The sequence below is a fragment of the Cladophialophora psammophila genome (assembly GCF_000585535.1).
Source record: "Cladophialophora psammophila CBS 110553 chromosome Unknown aczJe-supercont1.4, whole genome shotgun sequence".
Lineage (NCBI taxonomy): Eukaryota > Fungi > Ascomycota > Eurotiomycetes > Chaetothyriales > Herpotrichiellaceae > Cladophialophora > Cladophialophora psammophila.
Window position 1 is genome coordinate 220,194 of NW_006912925.1, and position 19,201 is coordinate 239,394.

Genomic DNA, 19,201 nt, shown 5'->3' on the forward strand with positions numbered 1-19,201 from the left:
TTCGGTGCTACAGATCGGTCAAGAATTACATTGCCGCATGCCTCTTCGGCCTCCCTCCCATGAACCCCCTTGTTTCCTTTGGAGATGCATGGTTCATCCTCCCCAGCCGGCGCTGAGACGGTGTCAAGAGTTGGGAGTCGGCGGGAGTGAGACATTCGCGCTTCTACCGCCCATGCCCAAACCAGAACTGCACACTATATAGGCCTACCTGCCCCGCCGGGGAGCAGATCTACAACAGGGACGCGAAGACGTGGATTATCATGTCCGAGCCCTTTTCCCAGGTGTTTACTACCTTCTACTAAAGCTAGAACATGTCGTCCTGAACGGGTCGGAGTGGGCAGAGACACCGCAAGATCACGGCGTCGAAGTTCAAAAATGATCACACAATGCGCCATGTCTGGGAGCAGTCTCGCGCGCGGGCAGTCAAGGAAGAAGACAACGACCATCACCGTGTGACCGGGCACACTGATCTCAAGGCGCATCTCGACGCCGTGCACCTCTCGCCACGCTAGTGCCGCGACGCATCATCATCATCAACACAGACGGGCTCGACGGCGCACAGGCGCAGGCAATGCCCTCGGACAAGGACCTCTCGGCGCTATTCATCCCCTGGGCCATCAAGCCGCGAGTCTGTCCCGGGAAGGAGTTCAGCCGGGTCGAGTTCTAATTTTTGTTGACAGCGCGTATAGTGTACCATTTCTTTCGAGGGCCAGTCGCCATGGTTTCGGGCAAGGGGAAAAGAGGGTGAACAAAATTGGCATTCGCTGCTGCTGCTCAAGATGATCTTACAGCTCATCGAGATTACACGTCTCGAGGAGATCCTGGGTCAATTTGCCTTTCCTACTATACCCTTCGACATAGCGATCCCCCCACTCACCCACCGTATTGTCATACGTTGTCTGGGGCTTCAGCTCGCAAAGATGGCACATGTTGGCTTTCAATCCCTTCATGAGGCCCAGTCTGGGATGTTCCTGTGTCGAGCAAGGAAAGAAAAGTTAGTATGCCAGCAAGATCTTCTCGGTCGATTTCTGGCAACGGTCATCCAGAACGCAGGCTGGTTTTGATATGCATACCTTGACCACGGGGTTATACTCCTCCCAGCTCAACAGTCCGCCTGGCACTCTATCCGGTCCCTGGAAGTCTGCCCATATGCCATAACTACAGGCCTGCACCTCGGGCTCTTTCTCAAACACAATGGATCCAATTGTGTGCAGAGCTATCGCGTCCCACACCAGCTGCAACCTGTGCTTGTCCCAGTCTGGGGCTTCCTTCTTGAGAAAATTTCTCGCGGCATTGGCCCCGTCAACTTCGAATCTCTTGTCCTTAGAGACGATCTCAGAGTGTGGCGGGTGGCCGATGGGGAAGCCCAGATCGTGCATGATGGCGGCGACGGCGTGAGCCTCGCGGTCTCGGTCAGGGAGGACTTTGTCGGCAATGATGAACCCGAGGAGGAAGGATCGGGTAATGTGGTTGTATGTGTCGTCTGTCGAGTACTGACGCACATAATCTAGAGCTTTCGTGATGAGCGGCGTATCGGGCACCGTCACTCCTGCGACCACTTTCGTGGGCAGGGACTGAGGAGACGCCATGGACGTGACCTGGGAAGCGAGACCTATCTTAACACACAGCAAATCCCGTCGCGAGCCGAGCAAAGGTAGAGAGAGTGTGTGTGTGCAGTTGTCTGAAGATACTACTAGTAGTATTCTGTACCGGGGAGTTGTACTCGTAGTCTGTGCAAATTTGACACAAGGATTCCTCGGAACCTGCAGTCCAATGCTGCCCCTCCAGAGAGGGGTTTTCGTTCCTTTGGGAAGAAAATAGCAAGAGCGATCCTGAACGTGTTCGACTCTGACAGGTACACAGGCCTAGCGACGGGGGGGACGAGCTTCCTCGTTTCGATGTAGCTTTCGGGACGGATCTCTCAAGCTCTGCGCTGGGGCGGGTCAACAAAAAATACCCCGCGCTAATCGAGGTCGCTTGCTCCTTAGGTGGACGGGGCTGTGGATGGTGTACCTGGAGTTTGGAAACAAAACCCACAGAAAGTCAGGCATCATTGGGTCAAGGCTGGGCTTTCTGGTGGGACGCCCGGTGAGAAACCTAATTAGCAATGCCAGACCGAAAAGCCAGGCCGGTATCCCGTCGAGCTTGCACCACATCCGCCTCCGACCGTTGACGGCAGGCTTGACGAGTCAGCTTTCTGCGGAACCTATGCCACAGGTCATGAGAGGAGATGTCTTGGTGTATCAGTGGGCGTGTGAACGAAATTTGGAAAATAGGGCCAACCTTCCGTTAAAAACAAGAACAGATACCCTTCCTTTGTCATCCCGTGCCTTTTTGCTCCATCAAACTTTCCTGCTGATGGCTTCTCGTGACCCTGCCCGTACCGTACAAAGTTCTGCCACTGCTCGGTCTACTAACGAAGAGGGAGAGTCTCGCCACGCAGACATTGTCGATGTACGCGTTCTCTGCGGCCGAGCCTCCTCTTGTTCGTGGTAATAACGGAATATCTCTAGGTCGATGAAGACGTCGACTCCGCTTTTGAGGATGGCGATAACGTTTCGTGAGTTTCAGGAATGGCCGGATTAGGAATAGTGGCTGAACGAGGCTTTGGAAGGGAAACGACCTCCGTTGCATCCTCGATATATCGCGGTCGGATGATAAATGGCAGAAAGTTGACCACCCTTCTGATGGGATTCTGAGTGCGGGCATTCCTTTCGCTGACGAATGCAGATACTCGTCTCTGCGAGATGACTATTGGTATGGCTTTCCCTTGGCGTCCGAGTAGACAGCGCTCACTAGATTGACAGGGGTCCCTCCGATGAGCAGCAGTACGAAACACTCAATGCTGGGTAGGTGTATTTCAAAGGCCGAATGAGCGTGGTGTTGAGAGGGATCTCCTAGCCATGTGCTTTACCTCGTCTTGGATAGCAATCAGCCGAATCCACTGTTTCGATCACCTATAACGTCGCCACTGGTACGCCCCCTCAGCGAACATTCTTTACCACCAGAGGCGGATTCCTTCTGATTTGCGCATTAGTATGTCCTCGATATAGGAACGGGACCTGGCACCTGGGCCATGTAAGGCAAACCCCTCCTTTCGTTTGGTGGACACCTTCTCACGTGGCAAAGCGATGTTGCCGATCAATTTTCTGCTGGTAGGGCAACATGAAATGAACCTCCGTCATCGACCAGGCTAAAACAGACCCAGCAACGGTGTATGGCGTTGACCTTTCTCCTCCGCCAGCAACATGGGTACCTCCGAACTGCTTTCTCCAGGTGAATTGAGAATGACCGGATCGGTGAGGCGCGAGCTAACAGGGTGCAGGTGGACGATGTCCTACAGGATTGGACGTGGAGGGAAGAATTTGATCTGATCCACATGCGCCTGATGCTCGGAGCCTTTACAGACACCGAATGGGGCGCAGTCTACAAAAAATGCTTCGATAACCTGAGATCTGGAGGATATATTGAGCAAATCGAATTGGACGTGCGGGTAATGTCTGATGACGGCTCTCTCGACCCGGACTCGCTGTTAGCTGGGTGGGGCCAGAACTTCCTCGACTGCGCGCAACGAGCAGGCCGTCCCTTGGATACGCAGTTGACCATGAAGGCCAAGATCGAAGCTGCCGGATTCGTCGACGTCCAAGAACATCTGTACAAATGTCCGATCGGAGCCTGGCCAAAGGACCCGCTCCTCAAGGACGCTGGCAGAATCAATCTGGCCCATTGGAGCTCTGGTCTGGAAGGATGGGCCATGTTTTTGTTGACGAGATGGGGGGCACCCGAGCCCTGGACTGCGGATGAAGCCCGAGTATATGTTGCCAAAGTGAGGGAGGAACTGAAGAAACGGCGGCTGCACATATGGCATTATACGTAAGTCCTCTTGAACCAGTGTCGACCCCCAACCATTCTGACCGTGGCAGTCGACGTGTTTGGGGCAGGAAACCTTGACGGCGTGTGTCTGAGTAACTTTGTGGTAGCGTACGGTTAGTGATTGCACGGAGAGGGAGGGAAGGTAATGACTGGCCATGTCACTATAGGGGTTCGCTTTGTTCATGCATGTCTCTGGGGGTGAAATCGGGCGTTTGCTCGGTCGAAATACCTTTTTTTTTTTTTTTAAAAAAAAAAAAAGGTTACTGGTACTTGGATGCCATGGAAAAGCCGCTCTTCGAAAGCCGTCAGGGCTTTGGCCAAGTTGCGCATATGATGAAGGGTGTTGATGACCAGAACCAGTCGAAGAGAGGAGAGAGCGCTATTGTGGGAGTGAGGACCTTGAGGGCCAAAAAAGGCTTCAGTTACTTCGTGCATGAGCGGCAAAAGCTTGGCAGGAGCTCGCAGCCTCTTCCATTACCTTCGCACCACCAACACCGTGCTCTGGTTCAAAGTCCTCAGAGACCCTTCCATGGTTTCCTCTCCTGCGGTCCTCAGATTCCTCTGGTTGCCGAAGCTTCTGATGGTAACCTTTTCGGCCACTAGGTTGACCTCCGCGGACCGTGTATAAAAGCACACGTTGACCCAGCGCAGAGTCCTATGTACTGAAACCAAGCCAGACCCATCTCACTCACACACAGTTCACAGTATCAGGTCTCGACTCTTGGAGAACTGAGATTACTCAGAACCTACCACCTCTCAGCACACACACACTCGAGGCGCACCAGGAACCCACCATGTTCCCCCTTATCCTCATGATCACCATGTTGGGATCAATCGTCGCAACGATAAGCGGCGTGATGCCAAAATTCACCCACCTGTTTTAAACAGATGATGGTCCAAGACCCGGAGCAAAATGATGCCAGGGAAACTTTGAAGTGGAAAAAGACGGCGCGATAGGAGGAGGCCTAGGAGATTGATTGGGGGGGAAAAAAGAGTGGGACAAATTGGACACTGGTGGCATTCATTCATGCGTTCACAGTACTTACTACAGTGGTGTTGGTCCAACCACCGGACGCCAGCTACTGCCGGCGCCGTACCGCGCACGGACTGTCCCACAAGCGAGAAAGTCTTCGGATGTAGCAGCCTGATTCAGTCAATTTCGTGACGCGTTTAGACCTCCTCCTCGACGAAGAATATGGTGCTCCTAGAAGACGCTTAGTATGTCGTCGCCGCCGAACCCCTTGTCCACGCCCTGGATGAGCCGTCGGGTTTTTCGGTCGTCAATCTTGATCAAGGGCTTGAAGCCTATGATGTGGAAAGTCGACAAATTTCTCTTCCAGGTTGTCCAAAGCCTCCCAGAAACAGGACAAGAAGCCAAACCAAGAATACCAAAGCTGTGCAAGGAGACTATAGTGAGCGCGCAGAAATAAGCAGGGCGAAGAACGTTTTTGGAAGGAAAGCCATGGCCCCATGGATGGGCACACCACTGTAGCATATCTCTCTTGTGCTGTTCTCAATATCAATCCGTTCCCTCTCTGTGAGGGGTTCCAATCCGCTCTTGGCTTGGATAACTGCGTAATGCATTCGTTACCGCCTCGATGGAATGTAAATTGAGCCTCGAGTCTGCGATTCCAACCAATGCAGCCTCCGTGCACCCAGTGACATTCTCCCTGTACCGGCAATGTCGACAACATTGGACTTGCCGGGGAGGTAAGGAAAGTTTTGGGTCCCCTTGTGCTCTCTCATGCCAAGTCAAGGTCGGGTTCGGATCAGTCTAAATTTCACATCACATTGGCTCCGAGGAGTCTGAGATGGGGGTGACGCATAGAGCTTACAGCTTACTACTGCTAGGACTAGTGTCGTAGACTCGAAAAACCCAGTGAAGCGGGAAGAGCAGTCAAGCAAACAATGCATTGTAGATTCACACTCCTACTAGTATCCTCTCCCGAAATCGATCAATAAAGATACGTAAACTCGTCGTTCTTACCATCCGTGAGATCCAAAAATGCATTCTCACCCAGCCGCTGGCCATTCTCAGTCTCGTCCATAGCAACGTACTTGTCCTCCATCGAATGGTCCTTGATCTTGGCCGACTTGCCGTTCTTGACTCGTTTCCTCGACTGCAGCTTGTTCAGGAAGATCAGGTTCGCCAACTGAATGAAGATGACAACAAACATCGTCACGAAGATTGCCAGAATCTTCCGCAGGCCGGGATGATAGGCAGGTGCGTCTTTCTTGTTGAAAAGCAGCGGGCCAATGATGTTGCCGGCGCTGGAGCCGGCGTTGTAGAGGGACATGATGACGGATTTCTTCGTGCTGCCTCCAGTATTGCCAACAATCCATGAAACGATGAGTGGATTGCCGCCGAAAAGGAACGCGAGCAGATAATAGGCCACCAAGAGGCCTGCAGTAGAGCCTGAGGTACGCGGGAGAACGTAGAGAACTGCTAGACCGGCAATGACCGGCAGCATGAGACCTGCGAGGACGAAAGACTTGAGCTTGGCCTTTTGAGCAGCGTAGGAGGCGAGAAGGATGACGATCAACTGCATCGCACCAAAAGGCATGTTGAGCAGCGAGGTCTTGTATTTGTCGAAGCCAACACCTTGGAGAATGAGCGGGCCGAAAGTGTTGGTGACCGCAGCGCCCACGTTGAGCAGGAGAGAAAGTCCAATCCAGAGATATGTCTTGGGCTCCAGCGCCAGTTCGATAATGTGGTCCCATTTGTACTCGCGGTTGCCTGTGCCGGTTTGGTTGGCACGAAGGCGTTCAATGGCTTGGGCCTTTTCGTGCTCCGTCAGGAACCGCGCAGAAGGGATGTCGTTGTCGAGGAAATACCAAACAAATGGTGCAGTGACAATGGTGACAAGACCAACGAAAAGGAAGATGATCTGCCACTCCTGCAGGACATGTGAAGGGATATGGCCCAGGCCGTAGGAGATTGCTGAAGCAGCAATTGTCGCGACTCCATTTGTGCCGTACCAAGCTGCGACTCGGATTGGCTGCTCTGCTCGACGATACCACTGGCTGGTAATGACACTGAAGAGTGGTAAACAGCCGGCTTCAAACAGTCCAAGGAAGAAACGGGCTGCCAGGAGCGAGCTATAATCATGGCACGCAGCCATTGAAGCTTGGGCAATCCCCCATCCGAGACAAAGGGCCGGCATGAGAATACGATGGGGTACCCGGACGATCAGGAAGGACGAGAATGGCTGCCAAGCAAGCTGTGCGATGGGGGCAATGGATCCAAGAAAGGAATATTGGTCGCCGGTGAGGTGGGTATCTTGGGTGAGGCCGAAAAGAGCGCCGTATCCGAGGACAGACTTGTCGAGGATCTGGAGGAAGTAGACCCAGACGAGGATAACGAGGATGACCTTGTCGGTCTTGCGTCGGATGCGTTTGTTCTGTTCAAGCCTTGTTAGGATCCACGTGTCCGCCGCTTGGGTCGACAACATACGTCTTCGTCAGTCAGCTCCACGCGCTGGTCTCCAACGATCGCAAGAGCTCGATCGCCATGCTTCACACTGGCTCTACGCTCAGTGATCTCCTTGGACGGGCGACCCGACTCGACATCTTCGGCGTGAGCCTCGTGGACGGTTTTGTCGTCGAGAGAAGCCATCATCACGTCGAGGTTACTACTATGTTTCTGAACGTCGGTGGTTGTGTACTGGTATCCCACGACGGCCAAGGGGTGACTTGGTGAGAAGACAAATGGAGGAAGTGACAAGAACGTATTTATACAACCAAAATACCCCCCTCGCTTAAATGAGGAGCAGGAAACGAGGTCGGAAATTCTGGAGGTTGAATCTGGAGCACGATATCAAAGGTGTGGGGTCTGGGCGCGCATCACTTACCCTTGGATGCACTCCGTACATCTGGCAAAGACCGAGAAATGCGCGGAGCGCAGTAGTCCAACCGACTGTCTGGGGTTGAGGCGTGCTGGGCGCACAGCTATTGGAGGCACTGAAGCCATTGCAGGGTTGGATGGCATCTCGTGCACAACCCCGCAACTGTGATCGGCAATTGAAAAAGCAGGGAATTGGATGGATGCACTACGAGAATGACCAACAGGAGGCCCGTCACCGACCCGTCGGCAACGGGGAGCATACGGGCATGACCGGTTGAAACTCCCGTGGTGGCCGTAGATGAGCCTTCAAATGTGCTATGGGGATGATGAAGTCGAGGTTGCCAGGTTGACAGCACACCTGGCCTTGTGTCCGTCGTGGGGGTGGCGCGATTCCACCAAACCCTCCCCACGACCACAGGTTGGGGTCAACTGTTTCCTCTCTATGTGGCCAGGCGTGGCGGATCGCGAATATGGATGGGTCGAGCTCCATCCCAAAAACAAACCTGCTGGACTGGGACAAATACAAAACAGCGCCACCACGAGGCTGAACAGGGCGACTCCGCTGGCCTCGATGGAACAAATACATTGTCGGACTGACGGCTTTTGAGAGACGCGGCCTTGGCATCTAATTGTCCTGTCGCTTAGGTCTCGCGAGAGTTGGTCCCGTCCGCAGAATTCGGGACATTTTCCTCGTTGTCAAGCTTCCTGTCTCGTTCCACTCATTCTAACTATCGACCTGTCCGCCAGAGAAGATGAAAAGAAAACATCAGCATTCGGCAGCGTGCATTCTGCTTCTCCATGGTCTACATTTTTAGCTTTGAAAGATACCATGATCGGTGGGAATAGTCTGAGACGCACATGTTACCAAGGAGATTGTCTGGTTGCACAAGAGCGTGAATGTGCTCAAGAACCAGCGTTAGAGGATTTGAGGCTTCAACTTATCTCAGGGTTTATGCAGGTGAGCAGCTCCCCTTATTCGATCAGCACATGTCGACAAGGGTTGTCGGTCCGTACGGATATTCTCACGGCTTTGGGGGGCCTTTGGTCGCGCGGAGGTTTGCTGGTCTTGACCCAAGCTGGCCTTGCATTTCATCCTCCACCATTTCTCTTGATCGACCCTGTTCCCCAAAGCCCAAAGCCCAACTTTCTCTATCTCCCAGACTCTCCACCGAGACAGAGATTTCTTTGAGCAGCCGGGGTCTCTTTAGTTCTGACCACTTGTCGACGAAGATACCCACAAAGCCCACCGACATTGTTGAAGAGAAGAAAGCCAGGAAAAACCTCTCATCATCAAACTTTAGCATGGCTGCTCGCGTTCGACCAATGGCCTTGCTAGTTGCTAGCACTAGGTGGTTTTGCAGACCTGGTGGTCGTATTTGTATGGTAGCCCCTGTGTCTATCGCGAGGTGCAGAGTTTGTGTTCTGGTTTCTTGGATTGATGACGATGTCCACCAACTGGTCGAGGGCTTTGGTTTTCCAGGGGTATACCATCTGTAGGATGAGGTCGTGACGTTGTTATCGAGGGCATGAGATGCTTTAAATTCCTCGCTGAGCATGGTGGGTATGAGAGGAGGTTCGATCCAAAGAAGGAGCCGAGTCAAAATCCAGTTGCTTCTGTGGTTCTTGGGAGCGAGGACCTGTGGGGTCGCGACCTCGTTGTTGGGCTGAACCACGTCGATTTCACCCCGGTTGTTTCGAAGTATCCGTTGCAATTCCGTCTGGCGAGCTCCCCTCCTTCACATCGTGTCCGCCTTCGATGCAGCGGCTATTGCAGGAGCTGTTGCCATTGTGACGACCCGCGTTGATTAGACGGTCCCGTCTCCTTGACACTGGGTCAAACCTGTTGTCTATAATGGTGCCGTCAATGCACGTTGAGGGCCCAGACTTCGACCAAAGCCAGGGAGACTTGAGTCATTTATCCGTGAGGTTTCCCACCGTAGACCCGTTAGCAGTGTGAATGCAGCGAGTCGACGGTGTTAGAACTAGTTAGATGTCCATGATCGACGTTGAAATTGAGAGAAATCGCAAGTACTGAAAAGCTAAATGAAATCATATCTTTATCTGGCATATTGCACTGAATATTTTGAACATGGAGAGAAAAGAAAGCAGATCAAACAAGGTGCGAACCGTTTTGATCTATTCGAAGAAAGCATCCAGGCAGGAGCGAGAACCATGGCACCTCACTCTGTAGGATTTGCCATAATGTGTCCATAGGGTGACATGGCGACCTAGAAAGTCGGGAAGTCACCGAGGGCAGTCGTGGTAGGCGCTTCGCAGTGGAGGGACAAGCAAGGAAGGGAGATGGATGAAGGATATCAACCTCGAGGGACCTGAGACCGTGCATGTGCAGTTATAAGAAGGACTCCGAGGTTACTCAGGCTCCTGGTTATCAGTACTCTTGGTCTCAACACCTTTCTTCCATTCATCCCAGTCGAAAACACCATGCCCATCCATCCACGATCCAAACTGCCTGTCGGGGAGCACCAGACCTTCTTTATCCTTGAAGAATACCAATCCACCTGGAACTTCTTTCAACGGATTCCCTTCTCCCTCACCAGACCTGCCGACCGGTCCGACATCAAACCCGCAGGCCTGGTAGAATTTCTCTTTGCCATCTGCGGCGATCACACTACACGCGACGCCTTCCCTCTGGGCTTGCCACAGGCCCATCATGACGAGCGCACGGCCCTGGCCCTGTTTTTGGTAGTCAGGATGGACGGCGAGGCATTCGAGGTACCAGCACTCGGAACGTTGGCCGGTCCAGATATGGTCGAGATAGTTGTAAGATCGTTCGACAATGAACTCGTCCTTCCGCGACGCTGCACGATTGGGCGAGAGCCACGCGAGAAGTCTCACAAACAGCCTCGATATCGGTCGGAGTAGACGTCCTGCGGGATAACCAGTTAGCACTAGTGGGCTTTCAAGGGAATGGATGAGTAAAGGGAGACATGTCCCTTTTCCCAGTGGCGAGCAGCAAAATTGCAGATCATGCAGTAGAATCCATGCATTGCGCCTTCGCGCCTAGAGCGCTTGTCCTCAATACCTCCATGTCCCAGCAGGCCATTGACAACGGGTTTTCTGTGAGGTCATGCAAAGGGGGTGAAAGGAACTGCAAACATGAAGACCTGAAGAACGACTTACTCGGATCCCACCAGGCCCACCCCCAGCCGGCCTTGTAATTGTCCCTCCAGCTGGGAGCTATCCGACTCCAATGTGCGAACCCAGTCACGATTTCCTCCCCATTATCCTCATACTCCGCAGAAGGCACCGTTGTCACAAGGAAAATATGGCTCGGGTCCCACCAGTCGACGACGAACCGGCGATACCAGTACTTGTCGACATCCCCGGGGTAGGACTTCCGATAAGGATGGATCAGGCGGCCGAAGAGCACGTCGTCGTCAAAAGCACGAGAACACATGCGTGCCGCAGCGGCCAGGTCTGAGAAGCGTGCCCTTCGGAGATCGAAGGCCGATTGAGCAAGCAACGATGAGGGTGACAGGGGTCGCGTAGTGGAGGACATGATGACTGCTTGGTTTGGCAGCACTTCTACTGGTCCGGTCCCGTAGTGAGCAAAGTGCCCATGTGGCCGCCGAGTTCGACCTCCCCACAACTCGCGTGAAAAGTCAAAATGCTAGATGATCTCCGCAATTGTTCGCTCTTCGCTTGCGGGAGCTCTGGCTCCCGGATGTTGCTGACGGTGGGGAGGTTGAACCACAGGCGATCGAGAGTGGCAGTATGCGAATCCCAGGTCGAGACCAACGGAGATTGTTGTGATTGGGCCGTATAAGAATCCTTCGACTGTTCCTTGCGACTTTCGAGCGGTTCCGAGCGAGCGAGCGAGCGAGCAAAAGTAAGCAGAACGATTACGGACTGCTAGACAAAGAAGACGATGTTCACGGCCTATGTGCTCCGTAGGTGGGACAACTACAGTACTGGGTAGGTAGCTGCGTTGCCTGCCCGGAAAGACTCCGCCCACCCGCCGGAAAATGTCTGTCTCGCAAGTCTGGTAGAATGGCTCGCAGTATCGTGGATGGTGAGATTGGATCAATCGAAACTAGCAGGACTGGACGAAAGAGCCTTCGCTAGACGTCAAGCTTCTTGACCACGATAAGTTTCGATGAGGCTGGGGCCAGCCCTTCGATATATACCAGGCTCCTGAACTAAGCCCTATGGGCCGCGTGAGCAACGAGAAATCTCGAAATGATATTGATACGCTGGAGATGTTTGCCGTTGAGCGAGCTATCGTGCCCGTGGGGTCCAAGCTGCAGCAAGTTAGTCGCCTTGTTCGGCCCCGACGATGGTGCGACAGACACTCATACTAGTAAGTACCTTTGGTGCCTTTGTCTGCTTAACTAGCAGGTGACAGCGGTGGATCGATAGCGATGTCACTACATACTGAGTACAGTACTGTACCTCCTTATCGCTGTGGCTGGGTGGAGATGCCGCCCCACCAGAAGGACAATCGACAACGACATGGGCGCGGCAAAGCACCACGATGCCATGGCTCAAAGCTGGTGAACTTCTTTCTCCCTGAGCCAAGATGTGGCTCCAGAAGTGCGATTTCATGGCATCACCAACTAAAGAGCTACTAGTACCTACCTGAGTAGCCAAAGGGGTCCAAGTGTGGATACATAAACTGGGCAGCTACACCGCATGGCAGACCAGACACTTTTCCGGCCCCCTGAAATCATCTCAGGCAATCGCCGCGGAACGCACGCGACAGTCAGCAAGTCAGGCCCGTCAGAAACAAGTCTCAGTCTCTGCCCTGGCCGCCAGGCTGGGCTGCGCGAGTGTTGACGGCGGCAGGCAGCCATGCGGAGTAGCATCTCTGGATGCCTGCGCGGGATTTTTGCTAAGGTCGAGCTCTGCGTTATTTTCACTGTTTGGAACTAATCACTGAGAAGGCAAAGGACAATGTCGGATGTCGAACGGAAAAGACCTTCCCCGACAAAGAGCAAAAATGGGGTGGTGCTCGAATTCGTCCGCTCTCGAGAATCATGCTGTTGTACAGATCCTAGCTACGGATCATGGGCTTTCATGGTATTCCACATGATGCCTTTAGAACCAAAACCCTTCTATTTTGAAGACGTAGTATATCCTTCCGCGCCTTCAGAACCTGCCTGATGTCTAACCATCCCTCGATTGACCTTGTATCGCACAGAACTGCCCCCGTACGCCGACCTCAAACTCTCCCTTGGTCTGTTTCTGTTTCGTAGTGAACGTTCCATTGCACGTCCTTGCGAATGATATGGTCTTGGCTGCCGCCACTGTCAATTGAGTCGTTCTCTCTCATGACAGTCAGCTTGTTGCCACTGGGATCTTGCCGTGGAACCGGTGGAAATTGTTCGGCGGTGTTGTCGTTGTATGATCTCGCCGCAGACCTCGATTTGGCGGTGCCATTGCCACTAACGGAACCCATCTCGTAAGCATTCATGCTGCGGCCCAGCCGTCCGGAGCCACGTCCAGAACCATAGTATGCCTGCGTGAGAGAAGGATCGAGTTGGATGCCAAACCCACTGCTGAAGCTCCGCACGAATGACTTGAGATTGGGGATGGTGGCCGAAATCAGCGACCAGCAAAGCTGCACCTGCTGGATCACAATCACGGGCACGATCGCGATACCCGGATTATCTGAGCTGGTATAGTCGGCCACGTAATGGAGGTGGAGGATAGAGAGCATCGCCACACTGAGGGTAACTTTGTTAGCGGGTGCACTCTGATTTGAGCGAGATGGTAGACTCACGGTAGTCGGAATCCAAATGCAAGCACAACCTGGCATTTCATCGCGAAGGCCAGGTGTACAGGCCAAACAACAAAGACAGTGATCACGACCAGAATGCATTCTGTCGCCACGTCAAACGCGGTGATCAACTGCCAACGAAGAAACTGGAGCCGTTAGCGTGTGTTTTTGCAAAGCATCTGGTTCCATCGCGCACCTGATGAGAGCATCGCCCAGTGTCGGCCTGAATAAACCCTGGAATAGAGCAGTCGACCGCCAGGGCGACAATCGACAAAATGCCCCAAAGCCACACTCCGACCAAAACGACAAGGCTGATCCAGTAGAGAACCTTTGACTGTAACCTTTGTCCTGTTCTTGGACCGACCAAGTTGAACAGCCTCATCATGAGACAGAGTGTGGAAGCTTTTGCCGTAGCGGCGGCCACGATGAACAGCAGTTGGCCAGCAAAGGTTGCCTGTCCAAGTCAGCAACTGAGCATGTGAGCTCCGGCGAGAGACTGGCGCATACCCGGCTGGCTTTTGATAGTTCACTCTGTCGTAGGAGGTCTTGTGTCTTGCCCAATCCATGGTCCAGTCCAATTATCACTGCGACTACCTCTCCGACTTGAGCGGCCTGCATCTCCAATCAGTGTGCGGCCTGCCACACCATCCAGAATCTTTCCTTACAGTTGCGGCCAGGGCAAGGTAATCGTCCAATCCATACATGTTCCGGCGCAGATGACCCCTCAAGGCCAATGTGACGACCGAGTAGACCAGACATAACAGAGTCGCAATCCAGACAGACCCAGCATGGTCGTCTGGAGTGATAGGGGAAAAGCGATTGCTCCCCATAATGTTTGCCTTGCTCCGGTTGATGAGGGATGCTGCTGTCGATGATAACGGAGAGGAGGATGAGGTGGTGAAAGAGATGTCGTTTTGAGTGACAGACAGCGAAATGGTCGTCGGCAGACTGGAACGAGGCTGCACTATCTACGTGCCTTTCCCCACCATCATGCAAATGACTGAAGGGAAGGACAAGAACGTCGTCGGTGAGGAGTTATGTTTCAGGGGATGCCAACGGGGGAATCAGGGTGGGATTTGCAACTGTATAAACTTGAAAACTTCACCAAACCACATTTCCACGTGTGATTGAGTATGTCACTAAGCGATCCACAGGCCCCCTGTTGAATGCACCGGAAGTTGACCTTCACGGTTTTATCGACGCACTCGGCACAAACAGTTTCAGAAGGACCTGAAATGTGCGGACCAAGAACGTATCCTTGGAAGTTTGATAAGTCAAAAGAAATATGGGAGACCACCATGGGGGTTTGTTCGGGAAGCATGACCGGGAAAAGCGCGATAAGCAAACGGCTGCCACAGAGGTATGTATCAGGGAGAGAAGTGGCGCACATACCAAGGGAACTGACCTTTATTGGCGTGCTGATCATTTCTTCGATGGACGCAACTACTGGTGCTTGCAGGGCAAGATTGGTAGGCGAGCATGCAAAAGCCTGCTCCTCAACCATCGTATGGGTGGTTCCATGGATGAGTTTATGGTTACTGTGCACAGTCCTTTTCTTGTCGTTTGAGACCCATGAAGGACCGGGTGTGATGGGTGCGTGCTCGGCATTGGGACCGGCTGACTCTGCCTGGTAGCAAATAGTCGTGGTGATAGACGTTGGCTAAGTGCCGTGGTAAATAGAACGGATGCTCTGTACGCATCAGAACTGGACATGGATCGCGGCACCCCAGCCGAAGTGGTTAGCCTCTCGCTAATAAGGCTGCCCACTAACCAAAGGCCAAGGTGACGAGCACTTGAACCAAGAGAAATCGGAGGGTTATCCTGGCAAGCTGCTGCCCCAGGAGTCCCACAGTACCAGTAGATCAGTAGCCAAAGCACAGACGCCGTTCGTATCTTATCGAGCCAAATTTGCGCAGAAGCTCGGAAAAACCTGTGAATTCAGGCCTCTCGAGGTCTCCTTTGTGCCCATCGATAATAACCCAGGAGAGATTTCAATAATGAAGCAGCCTCCAAGACGGGCTGAACAGCCCAGATCGATCTCAAACAACACACAATCAGATGACAATTGGGTGCCACTTACGCAAACTTCCGGGGATGAAATTGGCGCGTTTCTTTGTTCGCTTGACGCGGTGAATTAGGGCTGACTGGTGAGAAGAGTTTTGCAGTGGGACAACTGAGCCCTGGGCAGGTGATGAGCATGGGACTGTTTGCCTGAGCCACCTCCTCACCACCTGTCAAGTCGGCCTTGAACCCCCCCCCCTGAATGAGTCTTGGAAAGGCCTAGCTGAGGGTCTGCCGAGAGGTGAAAGTGCCAATGGAAGTGGCAGGAGACAACGGGACGCGTATCAGCCGGCTTGGTTACAAGCAAAAAGCCTGAGGATGGCATTTTTCGCAGCGGCTACAGCAGGTTGGAAATCATATCCACAACCATTGGCTGTTCTGTCAAGACAGGGATGCGAATAGAAAGAGACTACCCGACCGGGCAAAGTGTGATCGCCATCTCTTGCCGCGGCCAGTTAAGTGGACACGTTAGTGTCGGGAATCAATGGGAAGGATGGGAGAAGCTTCCCCCCGAACCATCAACCATCCAAGCTGCCTTTCTCTTGCCGTCGGCGAGAACCTTCAACACCATGTTCCAACCGCTGTGTTGCTTCGGATGCCACTCTTAAGCGACTTATCGCAAGCGAGAATAGGAATCCTTCTCTATGCACACCGGCTGTGATAGACATGGACAATGAAACACGGAAACGAAGCTCCAACAGCTCCATCAGCTCCAACCACTGAACAGCAAACGGATTTGAGATGGGCGACATTGCCGACTTCTCGCTTACCTCCAGGCACCCTTACATGGCTCGATTCCTTCTAGGAGCCGTCCAAGAGAGAGAACTACTTGCGGCCACCAGGCCTCTTCTTACAACATGGCCTCCTTGATCACTCCCTCGGAAGCGCCACAGCATGTCAGCGATATGTCGTGTCTCGAGTTTAGCGTTTGATCGCTGCGTTTCGCTGCTCACAGATGCTCCTCCACTCGTGAGAGGTCCTCGTGCTATTGGGCCCTTGTAACTCATCCGCAGCCACCGCTGCAAGCGTCTTCTTATTTCTTGTTGATGTGAAGGCATCTCACCATCATTGCCCTTCGGCGCCCTGTGGCTTGCTTAAGCTCGCGAACTAAACGCAGCACCTCTCCTCCTGATACGGTCTGTGCCTTGGACTTTGGACTGCCCTGGGAGCATACCGAGTTTGCACAATCCTGAAGCATGATTCGACTGACGAAATCCCATATCAATCACATCCCCTGTGCTAGTGATTAGCCTTGGGGCCTTTGCCAGCGCGACTTTTGCGAGGGCCGAGAAGCCACTTTCGCTCTCAGATTCTCTAGCTTGCATTGGGACATGCATAAGCATATTGACATGCGACAGGCGATGGTGAGTGCTGCTCTTGCCTGTGCCCTGCCCAAGGATGGTCAAGATCTGCACCTCGCAAACACATGGGCCTTGTCCCTTGTTTGACACATGGCAACCAGTGCTCACCCCCTCCACTTTCGCCGGATCCTTCGCGATTCTCTTCCCTTTGCTCTTATACCTACGGATACAAACTGACTTTGCAGGTTGTCAGGAACGCCATCGAGGACGTGCTATCCTAATAGTGCTATTGCTGTCATTCTGAACCAGCTCCTCGTCCTTGTCGTCCTCTGAGAGTTATTGTTTCTATCCCGATGGCAGATTACAAGGAGACTGGGGTGGTCACATCCCAGGTTGACCTGGAGTCACCAAATGCAAACCTCTCGCCTGAAAAGAAAGGGACCGCCGATGATCAAAAAGATATGTTTCGCATGGGCAAACATCAAGAGCTACGCGTGAGGGACCCCTCGATGTTCCTCAATATACTCTGCCATGGCTAACGAGCCTAGCGGAACTTTCGATTTGTCTCGATTTTCGGCTTCTCCATGATTCTAATGGCCAGCTGGGAAACGATGTTAGGGTCAGCGCAATGTCCATGACGTCCTCGGAGTGCCAGTCGATCCAACTGACGCTTGGACAGCACATCCATCATTGGCTTGATCAACGGGGGAACAGCGGGAATGATCTGGCTATACCTGGTTGCCTGGATTGGCTTCCTGGCCGTCAACACATCAATGGCCGAAATGGGGTCCATGTATGACAATCTGAGCGAAGGGAACATTCAACGTTTTCTCATACTCTACCTAGGGCTCCGACATCTGGCGGTCAATATCACTGGGTGAGCGAATTTGCACCGAGGACCTATCAAAAATTCATGAGTTTTATTGTTGGTAAGAGAACCGAAAGCTTCAAAAGGTCCTCATTCTAACAAAAAATCCAGGGTGGCTTTGCGTACTCGGCTGGCAGACGGGAGCGGCGAATACAGGTGAGACATACCTCTTGGAATCGACTGGCAGTTCCTGGACCATTTCTTTTGGAGGCATGTGTGTTGATTCAAACGATAGCGTTTCTGGCCGGAACCCAAATCCAAGGCCTCGTGATCCTCAACTACCCTGACTACACACCTGAAAGATGGCATGGCACGTTGTTGACGTTCGCCGTCGCCTCGTTCTCTGTTTTCTTCAACACCTTTCTCGTCAAGAAGTTGCCGTTGGTGGAAGGGATCGTGCTCATCATCCACGTCTTTGGCTTCTTTGGCGTTCTGATCACTCTCTGGGTCCTTGGTCCGCGCGGAAATGCGAGCGATGTCTTCACCACTTTCAACAACTACGGCGGTTGGAGCAGCGACGGGCTGTCGGCAATAGTTGGGATTCTCGCCGTTATGATCCCCTTACTCGGCGCAGACGGCGCCGTTCATATGTCCGAGGAACTTCGCGACGCATCGAAAGTGCTTCCTCAAAGCATGATCTGGACCACCATCCTTAACGGTGCCATGGGCTGGATCATTCTCATCACCTTTTGCTTCACCCTGGGAAGCCTTGATGATGCTATCGACTCGCCCACCGGACAGCCCTATATTGCTGTCTTTTACAATGCCACCCAGTCGTTCGCTGGCGCATCGGTTCTCTCGGCTCTGGTCATCTTCATGGCCATTTTTTGTAACTTGTCGATTACTGCGACTGCATCGAGGCAGCTGTGGTCTTTTGCCCGTGATCAGGGCATTCCAGGTGCTTCTTGGTTTGCATATGTACGAGGCGTTTTTCTTTTCCTGTCTGGTGCATGTCCCGAAGCTGATTGTCTCGACTAGGTGCGGCCAGGGTGGGATGTCCCGATGAACAGCATCGTGGTATCCTTTGTCGTTTCCTGCCTGCTGGCCCTGATCAACATCGGTTCCACGATCGCCCTCAACAACATTACGTCGCTCTCCCTGGTTGCCATCTTGTCGTCATATATCTTCTCCATTGGCTGCCTCTTTTGGAGGCGCTTGACCTACCAGCCTCTGCTCCCGGCCAGGTTCACCTTTAGCCGACCAGTTGGTCTGCTTTTGAACGGATTCAGCCTCCTTTTCCTGGTCTTCGCTTTCATCTTCGCCTTTTTCCCCGGCAACCCGAAACCAACCGTTGAGCAGATGAATTGGGCCAGTTTGATCTACGGAGGTGTCTTGATATTTGCGGTGCTTCATTACTACATCCAGGCTAGGCATGTCTATGACGGACCTGTGGAATATGTGCGCAAGCTGGTGTAAATTTTGGGGCGGGTTGTCTGCCTCTTTGTCCTGGGCAAGCTCTGGGACCCAAACAGATTGGATTGTTGCAGAAGGAGGTGTTGTTGGAGAGGTCTTGG

At 53.0% G+C, this 19,201-nt stretch overlaps 6 protein-coding genes across 6 annotated transcripts; 2 read left to right on the plus strand and 4 right to left on the minus strand.

The window, feature by feature from the left end:
- Positions 1-785: 785 nt before the first annotated feature.
- A1O5_02998 (uncharacterized protein) lies at positions 786-1,589 on the minus strand (the record flags this gene model as incomplete). The annotated part of the gene is made up of 2 exons (XM_007743611.1): positions 786-971; positions 1,074-1,589. The coding sequence occupies 2 exons, from the start codon at positions 1,587-1,589 to the stop codon at positions 786-788; spliced, it is 702 nt and encodes a 233-aa protein (XP_007741801.1).
- A 769-nt stretch (positions 1,590-2,358) lies between these two features.
- A1O5_02999 (uncharacterized protein) lies at positions 2,359-3,877 on the plus strand (the record flags this gene model as incomplete). Its single annotated transcript, XM_007743612.1, has 9 exons — positions 2,359-2,454; positions 2,514-2,560; positions 2,731-2,757; positions 2,808-2,849; positions 2,902-2,974; positions 3,038-3,078; positions 3,130-3,155; positions 3,209-3,276; positions 3,326-3,877. The coding sequence occupies 9 exons, from the start codon at positions 2,359-2,361 to the stop codon at positions 3,875-3,877; spliced, it is 972 nt and encodes a 323-aa protein (XP_007741802.1).
- Positions 3,878-5,828: 1,951 nt separating this feature from the next.
- On the minus strand, positions 5,829-7,489 carry A1O5_03000 (uncharacterized protein; the record flags this gene model as incomplete). Its single annotated transcript, XM_007743613.1, has 2 exons — positions 5,829-7,274; positions 7,328-7,489. The coding sequence occupies 2 exons, from the start codon at positions 7,487-7,489 to the stop codon at positions 5,829-5,831; spliced, it is 1,608 nt and encodes a 535-aa protein (XP_007741803.1).
- Positions 7,490-10,087: 2,598 nt separating this feature from the next.
- A1O5_03001 (uncharacterized protein) lies at positions 10,088-11,237 on the minus strand (the record flags this gene model as incomplete). The annotated part of the gene is made up of 2 exons (XM_007743614.1): positions 10,088-10,605; positions 10,859-11,237. The coding sequence occupies 2 exons, from the start codon at positions 11,235-11,237 to the stop codon at positions 10,088-10,090; spliced, it is 897 nt and encodes a 298-aa protein (XP_007741804.1).
- Positions 11,238-12,899: 1,662 nt separating this feature from the next.
- Positions 12,900-14,287, minus strand: A1O5_03002 (uncharacterized protein; the record flags this gene model as incomplete). Its single annotated transcript, XM_007743615.1, has 5 exons — positions 12,900-13,404; positions 13,461-13,603; positions 13,654-13,911; positions 13,965-14,069; positions 14,123-14,287. The coding sequence occupies 5 exons, from the start codon at positions 14,285-14,287 to the stop codon at positions 12,900-12,902; spliced, it is 1,176 nt and encodes a 391-aa protein (XP_007741805.1).
- Positions 14,288-17,172: 2,885 nt separating this feature from the next.
- Positions 17,173-19,103, plus strand: A1O5_03003 (uncharacterized protein; the record flags this gene model as incomplete). Its single annotated transcript, XM_007743616.1, has 7 exons — positions 17,173-17,313; positions 17,368-17,438; positions 17,499-17,612; positions 17,666-17,748; positions 17,799-17,843; positions 17,923-18,605; positions 18,666-19,103. 7 exons carry the CDS (start codon positions 17,173-17,175, stop codon positions 19,101-19,103), a joined length of 1,575 nt encoding a protein of 524 aa, XP_007741806.1.
- Positions 19,104-19,201: the final 98 nt, after the last annotated feature.